Source organism: Lagenorhynchus albirostris, chromosome 14 (genome assembly GCF_949774975.1).
Source record: "Lagenorhynchus albirostris chromosome 14, mLagAlb1.1, whole genome shotgun sequence".
NCBI classification, from domain to species: domain Eukaryota; kingdom Metazoa; phylum Chordata; class Mammalia; order Artiodactyla; family Delphinidae; genus Lagenorhynchus; species Lagenorhynchus albirostris.
Window position 1 is genome coordinate 62,393,506 of NC_083108.1, and position 24,493 is coordinate 62,417,998.

The 24,493-nt window shown below is 56.4% G+C and overlaps 3 protein-coding genes across 4 annotated transcripts; all 3 read left to right on the forward strand.

Annotated features, from left to right (window-relative positions):
• Nucleotides 1-42: 42 nt before the first annotated feature.
• On the forward strand, nucleotides 43-11,917 carry LRRC74B (leucine rich repeat containing 74B). Its single transcript, XM_060121047.1, is given in 12 exon segments — nucleotides 43-872; nucleotides 1,464-1,599; nucleotides 2,002-2,138; nucleotides 2,969-3,175; nucleotides 6,303-6,333; nucleotides 6,335-6,411; nucleotides 7,626-7,697; nucleotides 7,700-7,739; nucleotides 8,769-8,841; nucleotides 10,392-10,487; nucleotides 11,194-11,266; nucleotides 11,269-11,917. Coding segments are annotated over 12 exon segments (1,455 nt in total). The 5' UTR covers nucleotides 43-418; the 3' UTR covers nucleotides 11,328-11,917.
• A 4,199-nt stretch (nucleotides 11,918-16,116) lies between these two features.
• On the forward strand, nucleotides 16,117-20,970 carry LOC132504058 (tubulin alpha-3 chain-like). The gene is made up of 4 exons (XM_060121054.1): nucleotides 16,117-16,345; nucleotides 16,881-17,029; nucleotides 17,325-18,005; nucleotides 20,645-20,970. Exons 1-4 carry the CDS (start codon nucleotides 16,225-16,227, stop codon nucleotides 20,939-20,941), a joined length of 1,248 nt encoding a protein of 415 aa, XP_059977037.1. The 5' UTR covers nucleotides 16,117-16,224; the 3' UTR covers nucleotides 20,942-20,970.
• A 480-nt stretch (nucleotides 20,971-21,450) lies between these two features.
• On the forward strand, nucleotides 21,451-23,866 carry THAP7 (THAP domain containing 7). Of its 2 annotated transcripts, XM_060121052.1 has the most exons (5): nucleotides 21,451-21,639; nucleotides 21,812-21,891; nucleotides 22,209-22,364; nucleotides 22,844-22,984; nucleotides 23,184-23,866. In XM_060121052.1, exons 2-5 carry the CDS (start codon nucleotides 21,812-21,814, stop codon nucleotides 23,746-23,748), a joined length of 942 nt encoding a protein of 313 aa, XP_059977035.1. In that variant the 5' UTR covers nucleotides 21,451-21,639; the 3' UTR covers nucleotides 23,749-23,866. The 2 variants fall into 2 exon arrangements, with proteins under 2 accessions (XP_059977035.1, XP_059977036.1); XM_060121053.1 differs by lacking the exon at nucleotides 22,844-22,984 and having other exon boundaries at nucleotides 21,605-21,891.
• Nucleotides 23,867-24,493: the final 627 nt, after the last annotated feature.

Below are 24,493 nucleotides of genomic sequence, written 5' to 3' on the forward strand. Positions count from 1 at the left end.
GCCTCCCATCCGCTTCAGACTCCCTCTGCTGGGCCCCAGACACACAGAGAGGAGCAGTCTCTGTCCACTGCCCTCTGGCCTCACCTCCTTGGGGTGATGACAGGTGGGATAGGTATTGTGAGAGGGCGGCATGGGCCAGCAGGAGCCCAGAGGAAGACAAGGAAAGCTTGCGGAAGAAGCAACCTCTGAACTGACACTTGCAGATCTTAAGTTCAACAAGCAGCATTGGGGAGGAATGTTCTCGGTGGAGGGAGCAACATATGCGACGCTAAAGCGTGTGAGAGCTGGGACCCACAGAATGGGAGCGAGACCCTGGCTCCAGAGAGGAGGTGGCCAGGCCCTGTAAGGTCCCCCAGCCTCCTCTGTGACGCCCCCGAGGAGCTGCCCCACCCCCAGTCTCTGGAGTGGAAAGGGGGCGATGCTGGAGCCGCCTAGGGCGACGGGAAGACAAGCCCGCCACGCGCCAATCGGTGCTGGCTCGAGCGGGTCAAGGTCAGCCCGGGGCCGCAGCGTTGTCCGCAGCAACCAACAACTCGGGGTCGCCTGGGCAACTGCCGCCCGGGCAACTGCCGCCCGGGAGGCTCTCTATTGGCTGCAGCGGGCGCCTGTTCGCCATGCATCGCATCCGATAGGCCGATGCACCGGAGGGTCCGCCCACATCCCCTGGCCGCGCTCCCGATGCAGCCCTCGCAGTCCCGGCCTCGGTGTCCGCGAGTGCAGAGTGGAAGTAACCCTGAGGGGTCCCTGCGAGGGGCCTGGAGAGAAAGAAGAGCTGGAGGAAGGGGCGGCGGCGGCCGCTGGGCGTCCTGCAGGGGTCCCGGAGGCCCAGAAGGGTTCGGACGCGGATTCGAACTCCGACCAGGAGAAAGAAGGTGCCTACGGGTCGGGGGGCAGGCTGGGGCCAAGTAGGCAGGGGACCCTGTCCAGCAGGAGCGCATCCCTCCGTGGACACCTTCGGGGCAGCCGGCGGCCGCTCCAGCCCTGTGCCATCTCCGTAATGTTCCTGGAGGCATCAGGAGTTCCATGATTAGAACAGGCTTCCAGAATGATGTTAAGATGCAAAAATCCTGCCAAACAGTCTAAGAAGGGCTGTCCCACCCTGACATGGGATCAGGGCTGGGTTTTCCCAACCCTCAGGAGAAACTAAAGTAATGGATGTATAGAACTTAGAATTGCTTCAGCTTCCTTCCCCATAAAATGTTCATAAAGCGTATGTGGTCTGCAATCCAGCGGAAGACACAGCATGCACTTTGGTGTCAGACAGGCAGGGTAGGGCCAGGATCAGCTGCTACAAGCTGCATGACTTTGGGGAAAGGATTTGCATTCTCTGAGCCTCAATGTCCTTGTCTGTATGTGGGGGCAACAGTCCCTACTAGCAGGAGGAAATGCCTCTAGGAGGAAAACAAGGCTGCGTAGTGATGGAGGCAGGGGAGGGGTCCACATCTATCCCTGTCTCCTATCAGGCACCCATAAGCTTGGAGAACTGGGCAAGGACACCCTCTACCTGAGGTCTTGCTGGGCCCACAGCGTCGTGCCTGCTTCCTGCTTTCTGCGCCAAGGGAGCACCCCAGAGCTCAACCTGCAGCACTGTGGCCTGGGGCCCCAGCTACCCCTGGAGGGATCCTGGGGCCAGGCTTGGAGGGCAAGGACCTGGGAGCAGCAGCCATGGGTGTGGTCCCTTCCTGAGCCCATCCACACACTCCCCGGCCTTGCTCTGTACCAGGCATGTCCCATCCCCCACAATGGGTGACAGGTGGGATCGGGGCTATGACAAAGTTCAGTACAAGGGCTGGGGAGCCTGCAAGCAGCCCATAACTTGCTGGAGAGTCAGCGAAGCTCCTGGGTGGAGCCTAGAAGGAGAAGCAGGTGTCCCTGGGCCTGTGGAAAGGGGAGGTCCTTCCAGCTGGAGGGCACTGAGTGGGCTGAGCCCTGCAAACAGAGCCTGGGTACTGGCTAGCTATCTGGGGCCCTCAGCTCTGGGAAGGGCTCAGGCCCCTCTCTGCCCCAGGCTGCCCAGGCTCTGGCTTCTGTGTTGACCTCCAATCCCTACATCAAGCGGCTGGAACTTCAGGACAGTGGGCTCTGTGGGGCCGGCACAGAGGCCCTGGCAGGTGCTCTGCGCAAAAGCAGTATCTGTGGTAGGTGCCGTGCCTGGGACAGGGGGGCAGGCTACCCCCACACCAGGCCTTGTCACCCCCCGACCTGCCGGTGTTGCTGGGGGCAGAGCCTCATCACAGGGTGGGGAGGGTGGGGTGGAGTTAGACCCTCTGTGGTGCACCCAGCGCTGGGCCCCTCCTCTACCCTCTTCTGCTAGCCAGCACCCCTGCATACGTCATCCTCCCAGTGCCTGAAGGCAGGTGGGAGAGTGCGGCACAGAGGGTCAGGGGCCGGGCAGTGCGGGAGGCAGGGTGCTGGAGTTTGTCAGGGCTGGATTCAAATGCCGCCTCTGCGGCAGGGTGACCCTGGGCAAGGAGCCAACCTTGCTGAGCCTCAGTTTCCAATCTGTGAAGTGGGCCCAACAATGCCACTTAGACCTTGGGTATGTGGGAAACATATGCTCAGCGGAGTGTCTGCTCACATATGAGCTCCACACACAGCCACCTGGGCTGTCACTGCCAGTCCCCGGAAATGTGGCAGTGGGGGCTTCTGTGGGTGGGCTGTGTTATGCCACACACAAATCATCAGCGGGCTGGCTGCATCTACATCGCAGACGTCCTCCACAGCCCCACAAAGTAGGTGGTTTTAGCCTCTTGACAAAACTCGTGGAGACATGGAGTGGGGGTTGAGGTCTGGGAAGCTGCCTGGGGCCGGAGGGGACCCAGCTGATGGGTGGCAGACTCACCATCCACCCCTGGACAGTCTGACTGCAAGACCCCTCCTGCTGTGTCAGGCCTGGAAGGTGTGCGGGAGGGAGGAGGGTGATGCCTGGCTTTGGATCCCACCACTAAGGAGTGGTGCTGGCCCCCAGATGTGGACCTGTCGGAGAACCAGCTGGGAGCGGTGGGATCCTGGGCTGTCTGTGCCGCCCTGGCGGTGAACCCGGCTGTGCAGAAGGCACAGCTGGCAGGGAATGGCCTGGAGGAGCAGGTGGCCCAGTACCTTGCTGAACTCCTGCTGGCCCACACAGGCCTGAAACCCCTGGACCTGAGCTATAACCAGCTGAATGACCAAGCAGGTAACATCCGGCCACTGGCCAGGGAGACCATGGTGGCACTCATGACCATCTTCCTGGGGCAGGGTGGGTGGAGTAGGCAGGACCACTCTGAGCATCCATGCTGTGGATCCTGCTCCCCCCCATCCCCGTACAGAACTCTCGGCCCATTCCCCGAATGTCTTACTGCCCACCACTGCATATGCTGGGTGCTGACAGCCACTAGGGATCCAGCCATGAAGTATACTAAGTCCCTGCCCTCAAGGAACACACATTAACAAGATAACTCTCCATAATTATTGTGTTACAAAAGAAACAAACAGGGCTTGATTCTAGAGACGAATGTGGAGCCCCTCCCCGCTTTAGAGAGCTGACCACTCGGGAGGACTCTGTAAGGAGGAGATGTTTAAGCTGAAATGTGCAATGGGGGAGGAATCAGACATGGCAAGACCAGAGGGAGAGTATTTCAAGATGAGGAACTATTTCCCAGGCACACAGACACCAGTGTGACTGGGCTACTATGCCAGGAGAGAGGGTCCAGCTGTGGGATGGAGAGACAGCAGGGCCGCAGAACTACAAATCATGGCAAAAGGCATGAGGATTTCATTCCGAGTGCTGTGGAAGACATCAGTGGGATTCCTTGATCTTACCACTTTTGTTCATGCCCCAGGGCCTTTGCATGGGCTGGCTGCTTTGCCAGGAACATGCAGTTCTACCTGCCTGTCCTCAACCACCCCAATTGATTTTAAGAATCACCTGGGACCCTGGGTTAGGAATACAGATTCCGTGGCCCTGGGCCTCCTGAACCTCTGTATCCTCTTGGGGGAGATGTGGGTGCATCTGCATTTTAACAGGAGCCCCAGGAGATTTGTCTGATCCAGAAAGTTCGGGGATCACTGTTCTGACTGCTTAGTGTGAGTGGGGGTGGCGCCAGCCTTGGCTTGGGCGAATCAGCCCTAGAGTTTAACCGCCAGAGAGACAGTCTGCCTTCTAAGAAAACTGTTGTGAAATCAGTGAAATTAAAAGAGAAACTCTCAGGCTTCCCTGGTGGCGCAGTGGTTGAGAGTCCGCCTGCCGATGCAGGAGACATGGGTTCATGCCCCGGTCCGGGAAGATCCCACATGCCGCGGAGCGGCTGGGCCTGTGAGCCATGGCTGCTGAGCCTGCACGTCTGGAGCCTGTGCTCTGCGATGGGAGAGGCCACAGCAGTGAGAGGCCTGCGTACTGCAAAAAAAAAAAAAAAAGAGAAACTCTCCCTGGTGGTTCAGTGGTTAAGAATCTGCATGCCAATGCAGGGTACACGGGTTTGAGCCCTGGTCCAGGAAGATCCCACGTGCCGCGGAGCAACTAAGCCCGTGTGCCACAACTACTGAGCCTGTGCTCTAGAGCCTGTGAGCCACAACTACTGAGCCCACTTGCCCCAACTACTGAAGCCCACGTGCCTAGAGCCCGTGCTCTGCAACAAGAGAAGCCACCGCAATGAGAAGCCTGCGCACTGCAAGGAAGAGTAGCCCCCACTCGCCACAACTACAGAAAGTCTGCATGAAGCAACGAAGACCCAACACAGCCACAAAAAAAAAAAAAAAGGTAACTATAAAAACATTAGTTCAAAAAAAAAAAAAAGAGAAGCTCATTTAAGACTTTCAACAAACTAAGGGTAGGCGTCCCTCTGGGCCTGCACGGTCAGAGCGTTAGCACAGGAGAGGCAGTGAGGATGGAGGGGCTGGAAGGCAAGGCCCCACAAAGGCTGCACAGCAGGGATGGGCTGTTTCCCCAAGTGGAGATCTGTGGGTGGGACAGACTCCCTTAGGGGTCTCAGTCTCCCCACCTGACCCAAGGCAAGGGTGGCACCTACCTCATGGGTTGGCTGCAGGGGTCATGAAGAACAAGCATTGGAACTACAGGAGGCCGATTCATGCGTATAGAACTTTCTCACCATCCAGCTCTTCAGCAGTGGCGGACCACCGCCCTCCTCTCCCAGCCCTGGAGTGTCTGAGGAAGAGCAATGTACATGTCTGAGAACCTGCGGGTGTCATATCCAGGGCTGGATGCAGGGTGTGAGCCCCCTTCTCTGGGAGGTTCCCTGGGAGGCAGCCCAGGGAGTCCTCACTGTCCTGCAGGGAGCTCTCCTAGGTGCTAACACTTATGTGGAACTGGCGGCTGAGCCCTCTGCTCTGGGCATTTCTTCAAACCAGCCTGTGCTGGGTGCCGGCACCATGGACAGGGCTCAGATTCAGATCCCTCGAGGGGCTCCCAGGTGTGTGGGAGAGACGGGCCAGGCAGAGAGGTCTAACAGCCAGAGCCTGGAAGGATGGAAGCACAGTGGACATGGGGTCCACAGTGGCCCGGCCCAGCCTGGCGGAACAGGCAAGGCTTCCTGGGTGAGGATGAGGAGCTCTTATCCAGGTGAAGAAAGGGATCAGCAGGTCCACACAGGGGGCAGCTGGAGGCTGAGAACTGGGACCAGGTCAGACCAGCTAAGTGTTGACAGAGTGGAAAGCAGGGTGGGTGGGTAGGACTTCTGCCCATTTTATGTGTAAAATATCTCTCAGCTTTCTTACCCACCCAGCCCTGCTGTTTCCTTTTCTACACCACTGCCTCCTCACTGCCACAGCTGTGCTGGCCCTGTCACCTCTTGTGTAGACAGTGGCACAAGCCATCCAACTGGTCCCCTGGCCTCTTGTCTCCGCCCCCTCCCACCCACCTTCTCACTTCTTAACGCATCTCTCGAGTGCCCGTCACTCCCACCTTCCTCCACTGGCTTGCCTGGCCAGCCCAGCGCCAGGCCAGTGTGCATTTCCACAAGCACATCCGCTCCTCCCCAGATCCACTCTCCACGGTGCCTGCCCACGTGCACAGTGTGTCCCTCAATCTTCAAGGTTCTCTCTGCTTTCTTGACCCCCTAGGCAGGGTTGGCCCCCACTCTGTCCCCACACCTCCCTGTTGCGGTCTGTAATAGCTAACATCCCATTAACTTATATTTATAGCTTCTCCAATAAATGTGAATTCCTTGAGGGCAAGGCAGGCCCACGTGGGGTTCAACGCCCTGACGCTGGTGCGCAGCAGAGACCCCAGCCCACAGCGGGCATCGGTATCACTTTTTGAAGGAATGAACAGAGTGAATAAAAAGTCTGTCTTGGTGTTTCTGAAGGGGAGATGCTTGGACCAGCCCTGGCAGAAAACAGGACTCACTGAGCTTAACATAAGCTGGAATCACCTGCGAGGCCCAGGAACTGTAGCCTTCGCCAGGGGACTAGAGGTATGAGGTCTCGCCCAGTAAGCCCCTCCGGCCTGTCCTTTGGGGGCAGGTCTCCCAGACGCCAGCCCCCCATCTTTCGCAGCTCTTCAGAAATGAGTCTTGGATCTTTTCAGCAGAGCTCAGAGAATGTGTTTTGTTTTGTTTTGTTTTGCGGTACGCGGGCCTCTCCCTGCTCTGGCCTTTCCTGTTGCGGAGCACAGGCTCCGGACACGCAGGCCCAGCAGCCATGGCTCACGGGCCCAGCCGCTCCGCGGCATGTGGGATCCTCCCGGACCAGGGCACGAACCCGTGTCCCCTGCATCGGCAGGCAGACTCTCAACCACTGCGCCACCAGGGAAGCCCTCAAAGAATGTTTTTTCAGGTGATTTTCATTTTCCTGGCTCTACTTAAGGACGACAACATGTGGTCTCCCTGTGCCCACTCTCATGTCACTAAGTGAGGTGTCCACAGCTGAATGTCGCACACCTTCTGAGACATCACATACAGGCGGCTGGTGGGGACACTATGCAGTCCAGTGACACATGCTCACCACTGGGCAGATGCAGATGCTTCCCTGAGATGACAGCCTTGCGCCCTGGGATCCCAGCACACACTCTCAAACACCCTGCCTGCTCCCTTGGGTCTTGTGGTTCGTAGGCCTTGGAAGTGAGCAGCACAGGCGCCTGTGATGCTTCTGGTGGCGGCTGCCTCTGTGGGATCCTCCTCAGGGAACAGCAGCCACTGCCTTGCCCTCTGACAGGGCTGACCTGGGGTCCTGCCCCACAAGGTGACAGATCAGGCTTTGTGTCCCCAGGGCACCCACGAGCTCCCACCCTCCTCCCCATCACATTTCCCTGGGTATGTTTCATCCAATAGCCCTTCACTGGGGTGCCCTCTGGGCCCTGGGCTGCACTGTGCTTTGGGGGCCCTGCCCTTGAGAGGTCCCCACTCGGGGCGGGGGGAGCTTGATCACTGTGTCTCTGGGGCCTGCTGCCCAAGGAAGATGGCCCAGTCCTGAGGCTCATTCGCATCCACACCCACCCTCTGTGCTTGCTTCTGGTCTTTCCACTCTGCCAGTCACCATCGTCCAAGCCCCAGGGCTCTCTTCTGGAACCTCTGTGGTCTTCTGCTCTCTGTCCACGCTCTTTGCTCCTCGGGCCTCCTGGGCTCGGAGGCTGGGGACTGGCTTCCTCCACCTTCACATGTGGTCCCATGGGGTTGCTGCTTTGCGTCCGTCAAACATCTTCCCGAAGGTCTTGGACATCTTGTATAATGGCTGTGGGGATCCGGGAGCCTCCGTGCTGGGGGAGGGCTCAAGACCAACAACATGTTGGAGGAGGTCTACATGAGGTGAGAGCACGGGGTGCCCCGCCCCTGCCTCCAAGCCCACGGCCACACAGGGACTGGGGCTCATCTTGCTGCTGTTTACCACTTCGTGCCCAAACCTGCCACACGCACTCATGGTGGGGCCGCAGCCACAGCCCAGCTCCATCCTTCTCACTCAAGTTCCTCCTTTGTAATTGGGACTCATAACGTGTACTGCGAGGCCAGGGGCTGGGAAGTGCAAACGCGTAAGGCATCTTCAGCAGAGCCTGGTGCGGGGGTGGGTGGGGTGTGTGCTCCACACGAGTTTTCCTCCATTTCAGGAGGAGTGGTCTTCTCTGACCAGCATACGGCTGCTGAGGGGGCCTGCCATGGGTGGGCTGCTCCTCCAGGCCCTGGCAGGGTCCCAGGCCTCTTGGGAAAACCAGAGCGGGAGCCACAGCCCAGAGGGAACGGAAGAGGCCAGACAGGTCATGGGCTACTGCGGCTGAGTCTCACACCAGGGCTGCCAGAATGAGCTGGGCCTGCCTGCCATTGGCAGGGACATGTGCTCCATCCTGCCCACTTTTCCTCCTTATGGAAGGAGCCATGGTCAGAGGAGAGATGCTGAAATTCAAGGTCAAGCTGGGGTCTAAGTTAGAGGGACATGGGGCTGACTGTGGAGACAGAGTGGCCGGGAGCAGTGCTGAGGCCTGGAGTTTGTGCCCATCAGGAGTAGGAAGAGGTGGGGAGGGAGCTGGGTGGCTGTCATGGGGATAGGAACGGGGTGCCAGCTGGGGCAGGATGCGTGGGAGCACCTGCTGAGTGCTGAGGGCCAGGGAGCAGCAGCTGGTGCAGGAGGTGGGGGGAATAACACTCTAGGTGTGTTTGCTGGGCAATCTTGAACACCGAAGCCTCTGATGAAGCTTTTACACACTGACCTGCCCAGGGCCCCTGGCGTGTTCATGAAGCTGGACCTGGGGGCTGCACTAGCAGCTCCAGCCAAGACCCTGGGGGCAACCTGGCTCTGCACAGTTGTTTGCAAGGCAGTACCATGCACATGCCTTTCTGTTGCAGCAACAACCGCATCTCTGCAGTGGGAGCCCTGAGCCTGGGCCTGCAGGTCAACCAGACACTGAGGATTCCTGCTGTGAGTGCTAGCCTGATGGGGAAGGCCCCGGCACAGACCTGCCTGTGCCTGTCCACACAGACCCTTCCCCCACTACATCTCCTCACCCCAGTGGCAGTGGGTACATGGGTCCCAGAGCCCAGGTGGGGTAGGGGGCCCCCTGGCTTCCTCATGTGACCACTTCTTCCCCTTATCATTCACTCACCCATCTCTGGCTTGACCCAAGAACTCCTTCAGACTCCTCCCCCTCCATCCTTCCCTCTCAGCTGCCCCTCCCCCTCAGCCCACTGGAGTTGTGCTCTGCTGAAGATGGCCAGGGCCACCTGGCTTTCCCTCACCTTACCCTGCTCTTCCCCTGGCCTTGCTGGAACCCAGGGGCCATCCAGGTATTCTGTCTCCAGTGGGGAGTGTGTGGCTGATCACTGAGAGCAGAGAACAGAGAAGGGAGGGAGGAGTAGGCCCACAAAGACCACTGTACCAGCAGCTCTGGGGGCATCCAGCCCTGCATGGCCCTCAGCTGGCACAGGAGCCCCCAGTAGCACCCCCTTCCCCAGCCTGAGGCTCACTCCTCTCCTAGCTCTGGCTGAAACCCAGACCTCTCTCTAAGCTCTGGGTCCCCATTTCCAGCCACCTGCTGGACCATCCCCCAGATGGGAATAGGCACTTTGGATTCTGGGAGTCGAACCTGAACGTGTCGTCCCCCTGAAGGGCTGCCTCTAGGTGGGGGTTCCTTCCCACTGAGTCAGAAGCTGGGGGCTCGGCACAGACCTGCCTGGGGTCCAGTGCTGAACCCTCCCTTTCCACATCTTCCCTCCATCTCACCTTCTGAAGAACAGTGTGGGGAGGTGGGGGGAACGGGGCTGCCTGCTTCTCCTTCTCACCTCCTTCTGTTCACTGTCTTGGCCCTTCCTTCCCACCTGCTTCCAGGTGATCTTTCTACACCAGAAACATGCCCCTGCTTTAAATCTGTTGGGCACTCCCCTCTGGACAAATCCAAGCTTAGCGTGTCATTCACAGCATGTGGGCTCTGGGCTCTGCCAGCAGACCCCCCACCCCCCACCTTGAGGCACATCATTCTCAGCCCAAGCTGCTTCCAATTCTCTTACCACACAGTGCAATTTCTCAGCCCTGCTTTGATCCTGAAGCTCTTCTTACTGAAATGCCCAGCTCCACCCACCACACCTGTAAAGCTCAGCTCAGGGGTTTTATCCCCTGCCCACCCTTTACCTCCCAGGGAGGGTTGGTGCACCTGGTCTCATGGCACTCTTCACATTATACTTTTATGTTTCCTTTCCTCTCCTCCCTGTACCGGTGAGCTCTTTAAGGGCGGGGTGTGTCTTGTGTGTCTATGTCTTTGGCTCCCAGCACAGAGTGGGTGAAGGGTGGGGGCTCAGTCAGTGTCCACTCCCTTCCTTTCTTCCCTGACTCCAGTCTCACCAAGGGCATCATGTCTGAGGGAGGTGCCTTCTGAGCTGAGGGAGCGGGGCCGCCCAGAGCCACATCAACAAAGATGAGGGACCCCTCCCGCCTCCCTGGGCTCATCGTCTCTCACCTGTGTGTGTGTTTCTCAGGTGTCCAGGAATCCCATGCGAAGTGAAGGCTGCTTTGGTGTTCTCAGGTCTGTCCAGGCTAATCCACTGTCTGCCCTAGAGCTGCTGGATTTTTCTGTAAGAACTTCTCATAAAACTCATCTCGGATCCTCCCAACAGCCCTAGGAGGTATAATTTTCCCCATTTTAGAGGAAAAAAAGTGGGGATTAGAGAAAGAGTGCCCAGGGCAGATACATGGTGTGGCCACATCCAAGTTCAACCTGGGTCATGCCGCCACTCGGACTTGCCTCCCACCCCCGTGTGGGGTATCACGGTGGTCTCACCTCAGACCCGCCTGGGTTCTTCATTGGCCGAGAGAGAATAGGTGGCTTAGGGGGCACAATGCTCACTGCTCACCAATGTTTGGATTTGCAGGTTCAGCTCTTGCAAGGTGGCCCCTCTCCCTGTCCAGTACTGGCTGCAGGTGCTGGAAGATTCACTTGGGGAACTGCACAGGAGATGAGAACCCCTTTTCACTCAATTTTGCCTTTTTAATATAGAAAAAATGTCACTCTTTTCTAAGGTGGTTAAACATTAAGGAGAGAATCCCCAAATACAAATTATGAAAAGAGTCTAGTCACAAATCACTGCTTATTCTACCTCTGATTTTTTTCAACCCAGGCCTGAGTCAAAGCCTTTCCAGAGATGTGTTTACAGCTTCAATCCTTCAGGCTTGGGACAACTAATGCCCTAATAAGCTTCTTTGATACCTTGGGTACATAAGTAAAACAGTCAAGTTCTCAGAAAGTGATAACGCACAGCCTTGTAATGGGTTTCTCCTCAGGATATCCATGTGAACAGAGAGTTTGATGACCTCACCAGCTCAGTGAAGGTCATTCTTCCAGGGCTTTACATAAAGCTGCCCACAGAGTGGAGTACAAAAAAGAATTCCTGCCCGTCTTCAGACCGTCTCAATGACTATGTTGTATGGTTTCTTCATCTCTCCCATTGGCCACTTCAACTTTGAGATGCCTTTCAACACATGAGTCTGCACCAAGTCCCCAGGTCAACTGGGTGGCAAGTCCTACAGAGCCGGCCTTCATAGTGACTCAGACACTGGTACTAATCGGGGCCTTCCTTTGCTCTCACTCATTCGTGTAACACGAACTTGTATTATATGTTGCACACTGAGCTGGGCATGGGGTCAAAGATGCCCAAACAAGACCCTGCCCTGGAGACCTTTGGACACAATTAAAATATAAGGTGGTCTGCAACTGGCATTCTCAAAGTCAACTTGGGAGAAGGCAAATGGACACAGCTTTTTTGGAAGGCAATTCATCATCATGCACCAAGAGCCTTAAAATTGCCTGTCCTGCGATCCAAAGTTCTGACTAATCTGCTCCACAGAAATCACCAGAGATGCATGGAAAACCGTATGCCCAAAGATGCACATGCAAATGCTGTTTATGATATGAAAATTGAAAATAATCTAAATGCCCAATAACAGGGGATTGGTTTACTACAATTTGGAATTCTGTAAACATTAAAAGTCAAGTGTTTGAAGAACATTTAACAGTTTGTGAAAATGCACATGATTGATGTTAAGTGAGAAAATCAGGATAAAAAAATCACATGGTTTGTCTGGCAGCTCCTCAAAAGGTTAAACATGGAGTTGACCATATGACCCAGCAATTCCACTTCTAGAGAAATGAAAACACACAAAACATCTGAACCATCTGAACACAGATGTTCATAGCAGCATTGCTCATAATATTCACAAAATGCAAATACCCACCAACTGATGAGTGGATAAACAAAATGTGGTATACCTATACAATGGAGTATTATTTGGCAATAAAAAGGGATGAAATCTGGGGTGATGGAAGTGTTCTAAAATTGATTAAGGTAATGGTTGCACAACTCCATTGACATACTAAAAGTATTTGAATTGTATACTTTAAACACGTGAATGGTATGGTATATGAACTGTGGCTCATAAAGTTGTTTAAGAGAAAAAGGAATGAGGGACTTCCCTGGCGGTCCAGTAGTTAAGACTCCAAGCTCCCAATGTAGGGGGCCCAGGTTCGATCCCTGGTTGGGGAACTAAAATCCTACATGCCGCATGGTGCCACCTGAAAAAAAAAAAAAAAGAGAGAGAAAAAGTAATGAAGTCCTGACACATGTGACAACATGGATGAACGTTGGAAACATTACCCTAAGTGAAAGAAGTTAATCATAAAAGACCATATACTGTACTTCATTCATATGAAACGTCCAGAATAGACAAATATACAGAGACAGAAAGAAAATGATAGGTTGCCTAGGGCTGGGAGAGGGGAGGAACTGGGGACTGACAGCTAAAGGGTATGGGTTTCTTTGGGGGATAAAAATGTTCTAAAACTGATAGTGGTGGTGGTTGCACAACTCTGTGAATATACAAAAAAAACCATTGAATTGTGTACCACTTTAAATGGGTGATGTCTGATATGTGGATTATATCTCAGGAAAGCTATTAGTAAATAAATAAATACATAAAATCATGTTGTTTGGCCCAAGTTGTATGGATAACAAATGTATACATGTATATACTAGCAGGAAAAACAAACAAAACAACCCTGGTATTAACAATGTTTGTCTCTAAGTTGTGGCTTTATAGATTTTATTTCCTTTCTGTTTTTCTGCATGTTCCACACTTTCTACTCTATAAATGTGTGTTACTTTAACAATCAGAAAAATTAATTGTACTTAAGAAATGGCGGGTGGCACAAGCTACAAGTCAGCTGCGCGCGCTGCGGCCTGAAGGAGGGCACCCCCATCCCCAGGACGAGGCCCTAACGCCCTGAGACTGTGTTTGGAGCCGGGAGGTGACTGAAGGTAAAGGCCCCCGATCCCGCGGGATAAGCGCCCCTGAAGCCTGTTCTCCCCGCCCCACGCGGGGCCGCTCCGGACAGCGACCCTCAGGCCTCCAGAGCGGTGAGACAATCTCGCGGTTTGAGCACGGGGGCGGCGGGACCGGACCAGAGGTGGCGGGACCCTCTCCTGCTTCCCCGGAAGACTCTGCCTTACTCCAGCCTGTCGTTACGCGACTGCCCGCGCCCTCAAGATAGGACACCGAGCGCTGCCCAGCCCGGCACCTCCCTCCCCTCCCCGCCCCGCCCTGCGGGCTCCCTGCGGCGGCCCCCCCCAGCGGCGGCGCCCCCCACCCACCAGCGGACAACAGCCAGGTTCGGCTGCGTAGACACGTTCAGGGCTCCTCGAAGCCGCCTAGCTGGCGTAGACAGAACAGGAAACCGAACACCACTCCCACCTGAAGGCCAAGATCTCGCGGGAACACCCACCTGCGCTCATCCTTCGGCGTCCCCGCAGCCTTCCCGCCAAATCCACGTCCAATCAGAACGCGCCACACTCTGGGAGTCGCGTGCTAACCAATAGGGAGCGGGATTCCAGACCTTGGCCCGCCCCATGGTGCTCCAGACCAATGGGCGTTGGCGGCGCGCGTCCTAGGAGCGCGCGGCGCGGCAGCAGCAGTTGGGCGGCTGCAGCTGTTGAGATCGGAGTGCGGTGGTGGTGCTCACCATGGTACAGCCGGGCGGGCGGGAGGCCTGGAGGCCGTGTCCCGGGCAGATGGGTGGGGGCCGGGTCTGAAAGGATGCCCGAAGAGCCTCGTGTGGGCGTCCGCTCCCCGATCGCGCGGCCAGAGCAGAGGCTGAAAAGGAGAAACTGCGAAGGCGGCGTTCTCGGCCGTGGAGCCACAGTTCCCACGAGTAACAACGTCCGAGTCCGAGAGCCGCGGCAGTCAGCTCGCCTCGGCACGTTGTCTCTGGGCTTAGGGGAGGCGGGCAGTCCAGGCTGCAGTGGTCGGGCTGCCCGGTGCATGGACAGTGGGCACAGCGGGCAGGGCCGGCCTCCGGGGGTGGCGGGGGGCCGTGCTAGGGAAGGAGGTCATCTGCTGAGAAGGGGACACAGGACTTGGTCTGGAGGAACTTTCAGAGAGGAAATAGAGCCGAGTACAGAAATATAAACAAACTTCAGCAATCCAGGCAAGGTCGGCAGTGCGCTCGCTTTCTGTTGACAGCGAGGAATGACATCCCCGAGCACTGCAATTCCTTTCACTGTTAGACAGTCAGATGGACGTGGCCTTACAAACCACGGAGCTCCCCAGCCGCATTTTGTAAATGAAGACATTGGGGTATTTCTTCGGATCACAGAGCTGGCTCTGATCACACTGGGGCTGAGAGAGTAGAAGGACACAACAGGCATCCTGTGAAATACAGTGGATCTGGATTCAAAGCGAATAGTGTGCATTTGAAAATGGTGCGGTTGGGCTTCCCTGTTGGCGCAGTGGTTGAGAGTCCGCCTGCCGATGCAGGGGACGCAGGTTTGTGCCCCGGTCCGGGAGGATCCCGCATGCAGCGGGGCGGCTGGGCCCGTGGGCCGTGGCCGCTGGGGCTGCGCGTCTGGAGCCTGTGCTCCGCAACGGGAGAGGCCACGGCGATGAGAGGCCCGCGTACGGAAAAAAAAAAAAAAAAAAAAACCAGAAAATGGTGTGGTTGGGTGGATTTCAAAGGACTTCCGGGGTGCCGATGGAGTCCTCCTCTGGGGGAGTGATTTCGTTGTCATTGGAGATCTTTCCCAAACCGAATGCTTCCCTCTGGGATGATGTTCGGGGATTGCTGCATCAAACTGGTCTCTCCTGCTCTGAGATTTGGTGCTTGTATAATAGAAAACAGGACTTCAAGTTCTGAGGACTGTATGTAAGTCAGAATTTAGTGTGGGTGGCACACCTCAAATTTCATGTGATCACCTCTGTGTATTTGTAAGGATGATGTGTCTAAAATCAGACATGTGATTAGGGACTAGAGTTAAATTCCTGGCAGGAAAGAAACGGTACATTCAAAACAGATACTCACAGGACAATCTTTAAGAAGATACTATTTATAAAGATACGCGCAGGGTTTAAGGAAACCACCAAAGGACAGTGCAATATCCCAGCACTTGTGCCATCTGGGAGCCATTAACTCCTAGGCTGGAAGAGGTGAGAGGATGGAGTGCTTATGAGAAGCTCAGAGGGTAGGTTTATGACAAGCGCTGACTGCTGACACTCTGTGCCCTTGTACAGGAACTCAAGCGACCCAAGGCAGCCCGGCAGGGAGGGAGCCAGGGTCAAGCACCCCGACCACACCTTCCTCTAACCTCCAGCTCTTGCTGGTGCCTGACATTGGCTAAAGCAACCAAAAGCCAGGGGGCACAGTCCACATGGGTCAGCCTCCTTGAGCACAGAGCTGGACAGAGAACAGAGGCTAGACTTAGAGGGGCAGATGAAACACACACAGTGACCACCCATGCTTGGGCCATGGTGGCCTCTGTCCCAGTCCACTTTTCCTTTCCCAACTCAATTACCACTTAACCTTATCATTTGGTCAGAACACAATAAAAACTGCTATATTCTTCAGAGAATTACTGTGACTAGCCATAACATGGAGTTTATTATTGACATACGGCTTGCAAAATTTTAAATAACCGAATTTTTGTATAGTAGCAAACACTTAGGTTCTGGGGCTAATTCTGGCATTCACTATAGCTAGAGTGGTTCAGGGCAAGCCAGTTTTCACAGGGATAAAAGGGTCACATAAGCCTCCTGGAAAAGAAAATAGGGAATGAGAAAGACCCAGACACTCTGAAGCACATACAAACATTTAATTATATTTTGCCTGCCACACAGTAATGGCTGCCTTCAAGACAAGGGGCCTCACATGTATATTCTGTTTCCCAGCGTGAGTGCATCTCTATCCACGTGGGACAGGCGGGGGTCCAGATCGGCAATGCCTGCTGGGAGCTCTACTGCCTTGAACATGGAATTCAGCCCGACGGCCAGATGCCAAGCGACAAAACCATCGGCGGTGGGGATGACTCGTTCAACACGTTCTTCAGTGAGACTGGGGCTGGCAAGCATGTGCCCAGAGCCGTGTTCGTGGACCTGGAGCCCACCGTGGTCGGTAGGTACCCTTAGACTTAGAAGGGGAAGCACAGAACCTTTGCTGGGTTCCTCCAGATCAGAAGCCCGAGGTAGTTTCCAAGGGGAGCTGCCAGGAGAGAGCACCTTTCAGCGGCGGCCACCCAGGAGAGAACAGAATGTCACCTTGGAGCCCGTGAAACCCAGGCCACAGAGGGCGCCCGGCAAAAGTCACGCTGATGTCTAGTATGTCAGGGCCATTTCAGCAACACCCCGGGTGTAGCTGTGGGTGTGAACAAAACATGCACACGCAGAACCGCCTGTGCGGTGTGAGCATTCCCTCGCCTTTGGGAACTGGCCACACTGGCATTTGTTCCTCGGGTTGACTGGACCTTCCCGGAGCCATAAACAGCAGATGAGGCATGTGTATCACACGGGGACCTTTTCTGTGAGACACTGACGCTGCTGGCCTGCAAGGCACAGCACGTGCCTGTAGAATTGAAGGTTTCCCCGGACCTGGCCATCCCGGTGAGTCAGCGACCGTCCTTAGAGTCTCGGGCACGCTGTCTTCTCTGCAGATGAAGTGCGCACGGGGACCTACAGGCAGCTCTTCCACCCGGAGCAGCTGATCACCGGGAAGGAGGACGCGGCCAATAACTACGCCAGAGGCCATTACACCATCGGCAAGGAGATCGTCGATCTGGTCCTGGACCGGATCCGCAAACTGGTGAGAAGGGCCCTGGGAAGGCCTCCTGGACAGGAGGGGAGGCCCGGGATCTCCCCGGGACATCACTTTGGCAAAACCCAGCAGAACCATGAGTGCAGGGTCTTCCTTTCCGGTGTGGCCGCAGTGCGTCCACGTCTGTAACTGCTAAGTGTGATGCGTGTTCCCTGTGGATGGGTTGAACCCGTATAGTGAACCTGCAGAGGAAGAGTGTGCCGTGACCGGGGCCTGTGGGGGCCCGTGGGGCTGGTGGCACGGCTCATGCGGGCGTGGCCTCACGGCCTCTGCTCTCCCGCAGGCGGACCTGTGCACGGGCCTGCAGGGCTTCCTCATCTTCCACAGCTTCGGGGGCGGCACCGGCTCGGGCTTTGCGTCTCTGCTCATGGAGCGGCTCTCGGTGGACTACGGCAAGAAGTCCAAGCTGGAGTTCGCCATCTACCCGGCCCCCCAGGTGTCTACAGCTGTGGTGGAGCCCTACAACTCCATCCTGACCACGCACACGACCCTGGAGCACTCGGACTGTGCCTTCATGGTGGACAACGAGGCCATCTATGACATCTGCCGGCGCAACCTGGACATCGAGCGGCCCACGTACACCAACCTTAACCGTCTGATCGGGCAGATCGTGTCCTCCATCACGGCCTCCCTGCGCTTTGACGGCGCCCTCAACGTGGACCTGACGGAGTTCCAGACCAACCTGGTGCCCTACCCCCGCATCCACTTCCCCCTGGCCACGTACGCCCCAGTCATCTCGGCCGAGAAGGCCTACCATGAGCAGCTGTCCGTGGCCGAGATCACCAATGCCTGCTTCGAGCCGGCCAACCAGATGGTCAAGTGTGACCCTCGCCACGGCAAGTACATGGCCTGCTGCATGCTGTACAGGGGGGACGTGGTCCCCAAAGACGTCAATGCGGCCATCGCCACCATCAAGACCAAGCGCACCATCCAGTTTGTGGACTGGTGCCCGACTGGGTTCAAGGTAGGCTGGGCGGTAGCGCGTATTTACCTTCCGCCTGCGGCAGATCCTGGGACGGGGTGCTGCCCCTTTGTGGAGGGTACCCTGTTCCAGGGCAGCTGCACTGCAGGGAGAACAAGTTTAGTAATTAATTTGCTAGGTGCCTTGATCTTTAGCAAGGACTTTACGTACCCTTATTTCTTACAACCAACCTGTAACACTCATGGGCTACTACTACTACTATCTTACAGTTTAGAGACTGAGGCTGAGACAGCTTTTAGTATCTAACAGCCTCAGAGGCAGCGAGCAATGGAGGGAGCTTTCAGGGACGTCTGACTGCAGCATGTCTGTCCTCCACATTTTCTCACTCTTGCTCAAGAAGCCTGTCAGGGTCTATGGTATCATTTTGTATTAGAAATCATGGTTTTTAGATTTCACATTACTTCAGTCACCAGTTGTCGCTGCATTTTAGGTAACATTTATGTTTTTGTAGACAGAATTTTAAATTCATTATGCAGTGTTTTCTGTGGGGCCAAGGGTGGTTCACTGCTGTTACTCCAAACCAGACTCGGAACACTGCCTCGCACACAAAATCACACTGATAATTAGGTGGCTCCTTCAACCGTGTTTAGTGTCACGATGAAACGTCTACCCAGAGAAAAGCAACCTGTATCTGGAAGCCAAGTAACATGTTAGACCTATTGTGATCACCAGGCTAAGTGCCTCGCCATGCCTGGGATCCTTAACTCTGCCCCCTCTTCTTCATTAAACGTCCTTGTTCACAATTGATCTTCCACATTAGAAAAAGTGCTAGATCCTGCACTCGTGAGCCCTGATGAGTTCCTGAGGTGTTTTGGGGAGTTGCACGTTCCAGGGTCATTGCAGATTGAAAATGAAGAGAAGTAGAAGCAATATGTGTGTCATCCTATTGCCATTTGGAAAGTCCAGAGCTTGCCTCTGACGACAGACAAGTTGTTGCACCCACCTGGCCTCTGTCAGCCCCACTTCAAGACACCCTGGCACTGACCATCTCCGAGGGTGTAAGACCGACAAATGCAAAGTGACTCACAGAAGAGTAAAGTCTATAACAGGTTTCACCAATCTGGAAATATTCATTACACCTTCCATAAGAGGTTTGCAGACCTCAGAGGTTATAGGTGGGGGTTGAAACCTTCCATTCTTGACTTCTCCTTTCAGTCACCTCACCATGACCTTCGGAAGGCAAGGACATCTAAGGCAGCCGCAGCTGGGTGGCACTTTGGGGGGTGATGTGCCCTCTGCCCAGGCTTTCCCTCCTGGCTGAGTCTCTGTGAGCCAGTGGGGAGGCCGGTCTTGTGGGGAGGTACAGGAAGTCACAGCTTCTGTCCCCACAGAGGATAGTTCTCCCTCAGATGGAGCACGTTGAATTCTCATTGCTCTAAGTTCCTTTTTGTCAGTCTGAGTGTGATTTCACCATACGTTCTTTAATAACCATTTCCTCAGGGGTGCACTATTGTCAAGGAGTCTTTCCCATGTTTATGTTTAGTTTTTTCATTATAAATGTGTGTATGTGGCAAAATATTAAAATGACTTAGAAGGCTGAAAAGCTGAAGTCCTCTTCCCCTTCCAGAGCTTTGTCCCTCAAGAGATAGTCTGTGCATATTCACATTACACCTCTTGTTATACGGGTGACGTTGACAGAAAGGGGCCAGCAACATGGGCAAAGAACATTCTTTAAAGGTAGATGACAGACTCCACTCATGCCAAAGAGAAACGGAAGCTGGCAGCACTCCCACTTGGAGGGGCTGGCTGGCCTGACCTTAGCGCTGTGTGAGAGCACCCCTCTATCAAGTCAGAACCCCCTGTGCCCTTCCCCCTGCTCATCCCAGCTCTTCTGGAGACTGGCTGTGTCCAGCTGCTGCTGACTGCTAGCTGCTCACTAGGGCAGGGAGGGGGTCACAGCATCAGCCCTCTCCCCGTTGTTTGTCCTCCTCCAGCATGGTATTCCCTGAGCTGTCAAAGACTCTAGCTGGTGTTTAATACTCTACAGGTATTTTTAAGCATAAATCGAATTAAAGTTGCTTTTCTTTTTACCAAGTATACCTTGGACATATTTATATGCCGGGACAGATTTCTCATTCTTTTCTATGATCATACAGTGTTCTACTGTAGGGAGTGTATGATAATTTAACTAGTTTCCACAAAGGACATTTGTTTCCAGTTTTGCCATTTCAGATGGCGCTTCACAAAGTGAAAATATGAAGTCAACGGATATTAGATGTTGGCATATATTGGTACAAAACAAAGTACCAATTCCTACAGGGCATAATTTAAACTGGGTCCACGGCCCCCGTTTTTAAAAATAACCTACAGGGCTTCCCTGGTGGCGCAGTGGTTGAGAGTCCGCCTGCCGATGCAGGGGACACGGGTTCGTGCCCCGGTCCGGGAAGATCCCACATGCCGCGGAGCGGCTGGGCCCGTGAGCCATGGCCGCTGAGCCTGCGCGTCCGCAGCCTGTGCTCCGCAACGGGAGAGGCCACAGCAGTGAGAGGCCCGCGTACCGCAAAAAACTCCACAAAAAACAACCTACCTACAATTTCTGAGGCCACAGTATAAACTTCACCATGAAAAATAAATAAATTAAATAAATAAATAAACTTCACCATGTTCCCCTTCTCTGGCAGGTGGGCATCAACTACCAGCCCCCCACGGTGGTCCCAGGGGGAGACCTGGCCAAGGTGCAGCGGGCCGTGTGCATGCTGAGCAACACCACGGCCGTCGCCGAGGCCTGGGCCCGCCTGGACCACAAGTTCGACCTCATGTACGCCAAGCGCGCCTTTGTGCACTGGTACGTGGGGGAGGGCATGGAGGAGGGCGAGTTCTCTGAGGCCCGGGAGGACCTGGCAGCGCTGGAGAAAGATTACGAAGAGGTGGGCGTGGACTCGGTGGAAGCAGAGGCCGAGGAAGGGGAAGAGTACTGAATGCGAGGGCGCGGCTATAGGCCCCCTGTCCCCCGACTGTCACATTACAGATGTGTTAACCTATTAAAGTTTCTGTATTGAGCATAGTCTGCCCTGTGCTGCACTTCGACCAAATTCCCACGCCAGATACTTTCCTTTTCCAAGTGAATTTCTAGGGAAACTATGTTCCTCCCGAACAGAAAAGATGCAGCAGGTCCGTACGTGTGTCTCGCTACACAGAGCAGTCAACTGCCGCGTTACCCCCCGAAAAAGGCTTCAGAGTGAGGGGCGGAGAACCGGGAAGCGCTCTCCGCCTAAACAACTGGAGTCCTTCGCGCCGGCCAAGGCGCTCCTCGGGGGCCGGAAGTGGGCTGGTTCTCGTCGTCGGAGTCGCGGGCCAGCCGCGTTTGCCCCGCCCCGCACGAACCCACTCCCGCGCCCCACCCCCGGAGGAACTGTCCCGGAACCTCCCGCCCGGCCCAGAAGAGGAACCTCTCCCGCAGGAAGCGTGCGCGCCAGCACCGCCGGGCTCGTTCCCGTCGTAGGCGTTTCCCGACCCGGGCGGCGTGGGAGATCCCCGCGACCACTCCCCGGGCTCGCTCTGCAGTTTCCGGGACCCGCCTCTCGGCGAACGCCGCGCACTTCCGCGTTTCTATGGTATTGACTTCCGCCGCGAGCCAAACCTCGCGATACTTCGGCGGCGCAGCAATGGCGAGACCGTGAGTGCCGCAAGCGGGAGTCTGAAGAACAGGCTGGGACGGGGTTCGGGCGCGATCGAGCCGGGGAAGACCCGCCACTCGGGGGCCGCTTGCAGCGGGGTGGCAGCCTGGGGCGCGAAGCCCCTCCGGGCCCCGACGGCCGCCCGCGACCGAGCTCCCGCTTCTTCCCCAGATGCCGCGTCACTGCTCCGCCGCCGGCTGCTGCACACGGGACACGCGCGAGACGCGCAACCGCGGCATCTCTTTCCACAGGTTAGCGCGCGTGCGCGCCGGCGCGCGGAGGGTCCCCTACGCATGCGCCCGTCCTGCCGCCTCGCGGAGCCACTGCGCACGCGCTTCTGTGGTCGGGGCGGGGCTTGAGTGGGAGGCTGGGTGGGGGAGGAGGGGCGGTCCGCCTGCCCGGGCCAGCTGCTTCGAGTCTCACCTACGTGATGATGTTCAGCGAGTCTCTTGTCTTCTGGAGGCCTCAGCTTCCTTGTCTGTGCGCAGGCAGTGTCAGCGCGAGGTCTGGGGGCGGCATGAGCGGGGCCGGCCTTTCCCGTCGGGTTCACGGGCTTGTGGCCCCGCAGGCTCCCCAAGAAGGACAATCCAAGGCGGGGCTTGTGGCTGGCCAACTGCCAGCGGCTGGACCCCAGCGGCCAGGGCCTGTGGGACCCGGCGTCCGAGTACATCTACTTCTGCTCCAAGCACTTCGAGGAGAACTGCTTTGAACTGGTGGGAATCAGGTGAGCCTCCTGGCAGCTGGCAGTGGGCAGGGCCTGGGCAGTGGGGTGGCAGCCGGCCGGTGGGGAGGTCCCCGGAGCAGCAGCCCTGGTTTCTCCAGCTGGGAACCTCAGCTTCCTCTCCCGACAGACCTGGGCAGTGAGACCCACCCCCCTAGGGATCACTGTGCCAGAGCGCACTCCCTGCAACCCCAGCCCTCCCTACAAGTGCACAAACGGAATCAGTTCTTTTGGCGGGGCTACCCTGTTCTGGTGGAGCCTGTCCACACTCTTTAACTCTGAGGAGTTTTGCACGGAAGAGATTGGTGGGGGCCTTAACTTGGCATTCCCCAGACTCATTGTTGGCAGGGTGCCGCCCACCTCCCACAGAGCTAACCCAGCAGCTTGCTGGAGTGCTGGAGGGCCTGCTGGCTCCATGCCCTGCGGGTCGGCTGGGGCGGCAGGGATTTGTTCCACCTCATCCAGACCGCTCTCCCTCGCAGTGGGTATCACAGGCTGAAGGAGGGAGCAGTTCCGACGATATTTGAGTCTTTTTCCAAGTTGCGTCGAACAACCAAGACCAAGGGGCACAGTTACCCCCCTAGCCCCCCTGACGTCAGCCGGCTCCGGCGATGCAGGAAGCGGTACGTGCTGCAGCGGAGGGGGAGGTGCCCCACTGCACCCCAGGTCTGAGGGACTGGGCTTTAGGGTGCCTGACAGCAGCCTTGCTGGACCGGGTTCTGAGCCCGTGGAGTGGGTTCAGGGATGGGGGTTAGATGACCTGGTGAAATGGGGTCGGCGAGCCCTGAGCCTGGCCTGTCAGTCTCTCTCTCTTCCCCTCAGCTGCTCTGAGGGCCGAGGGCCCACAACTCCATTTTGCCCACCTCCACCTGCTGACATCACCTGCTTTCCTGTGGAAGAGGCCTCAGCACCTGCCGCCTTGCCTGCCTCCCCCACTGGGAGGCTGGAGCCTGGCCTCAGCAGCCCCTTCTCAGACCTCCTGGGGCCCCTGGGTGCCCAGGCAGATGAAGCAGGCTGCAGCACCCAGCCTTCACCTGAGCGGGAGCCAGAGCGACAGCCGTCTCCGCTGGAGCCGAGGCCCATCTCACCCTCAGCCTACATGCTGCGCCTCCCTCCGCCCGCTGGAGCCTACATCCAGAATGAGCACAGCTACCAGGTGGGCAGCGCCCTGCTCTGGAAGCGGCGGGCTGAGGCTGCACTCGATGCCCTGGACAAGGCCCAGCGCCAGCTGCAGGCCTGCAAGCGGCGGGAGCAGCGGCTGCGGCTGCGGCTGACCAAGCTGCAGCAGGAGCGGGCACGGGAAAAGCGGGCACAGGCCGATGCCCGCCAGACTCTGAAGGAGCACGTGCAGGACTTTGCCATGCAGCTGAGCAGCAGCATGGCCTGAGGGCCGCCCGGCAGGGCCTCAGCCTCTTTCTCCCTCAGTATCCACCTTGAGAGGATCTGATCTGAGCTGCGTCCACCAGCCCTGCCAGATGCCATAATAAAGTGGATTCTAGAAAGAAGCGCTGCTCTCTGGCTCAGCTGGGGGCTGGGGCCCTTCCCCTGGGTACCAGGCCCGTTTCCCCAGATTGGCTGTAGCACCCGAAGGGCTCAGGCCCTGTAGTCCAAGCCCTTGGCTGTGGAGAGCAGAAAGCCCTCACTATATAGCTCTGTGTCCGTGTACTGTACAGGGCTCTCTGAGGGATCGTGTGAGTAGAGGTTCGGGGGCAATACTGGGCACCCTTTCCTTGGTACCTGAAACAGCCTTGACTTAGCCAGCTGGTCTCTGAAGACACCCATGAAACCCAGGCCAAGCTCAGTTCTTTTTCAGGGAAACAACAGGCTTCCGTCCCCAGATCCAATCTGCCCAGCAGTCAGACCTGGCATGAGCTCCAGCTGCTGGTCAGCCCCCCACTCACCACCAGGCCTGTCCCATCTGAAAAACGGACAAGAAAGGCAATTACTGACCTGAGGTTGCTATGCTTGGCAAGTAATGAGGGCCCCACAGTGACCATTCTGATCCCCAGAGGTCTGGGATGAGGCGTGTGGGGAGCAGAGGGCCAGGCACTTGGGCAGCAGTCCTGGTGTCACCTCTGTCCTCATTTTCCTTCAGTTCACCTGGAACGTGGCAGGCTTCCCTGCATCTGTGA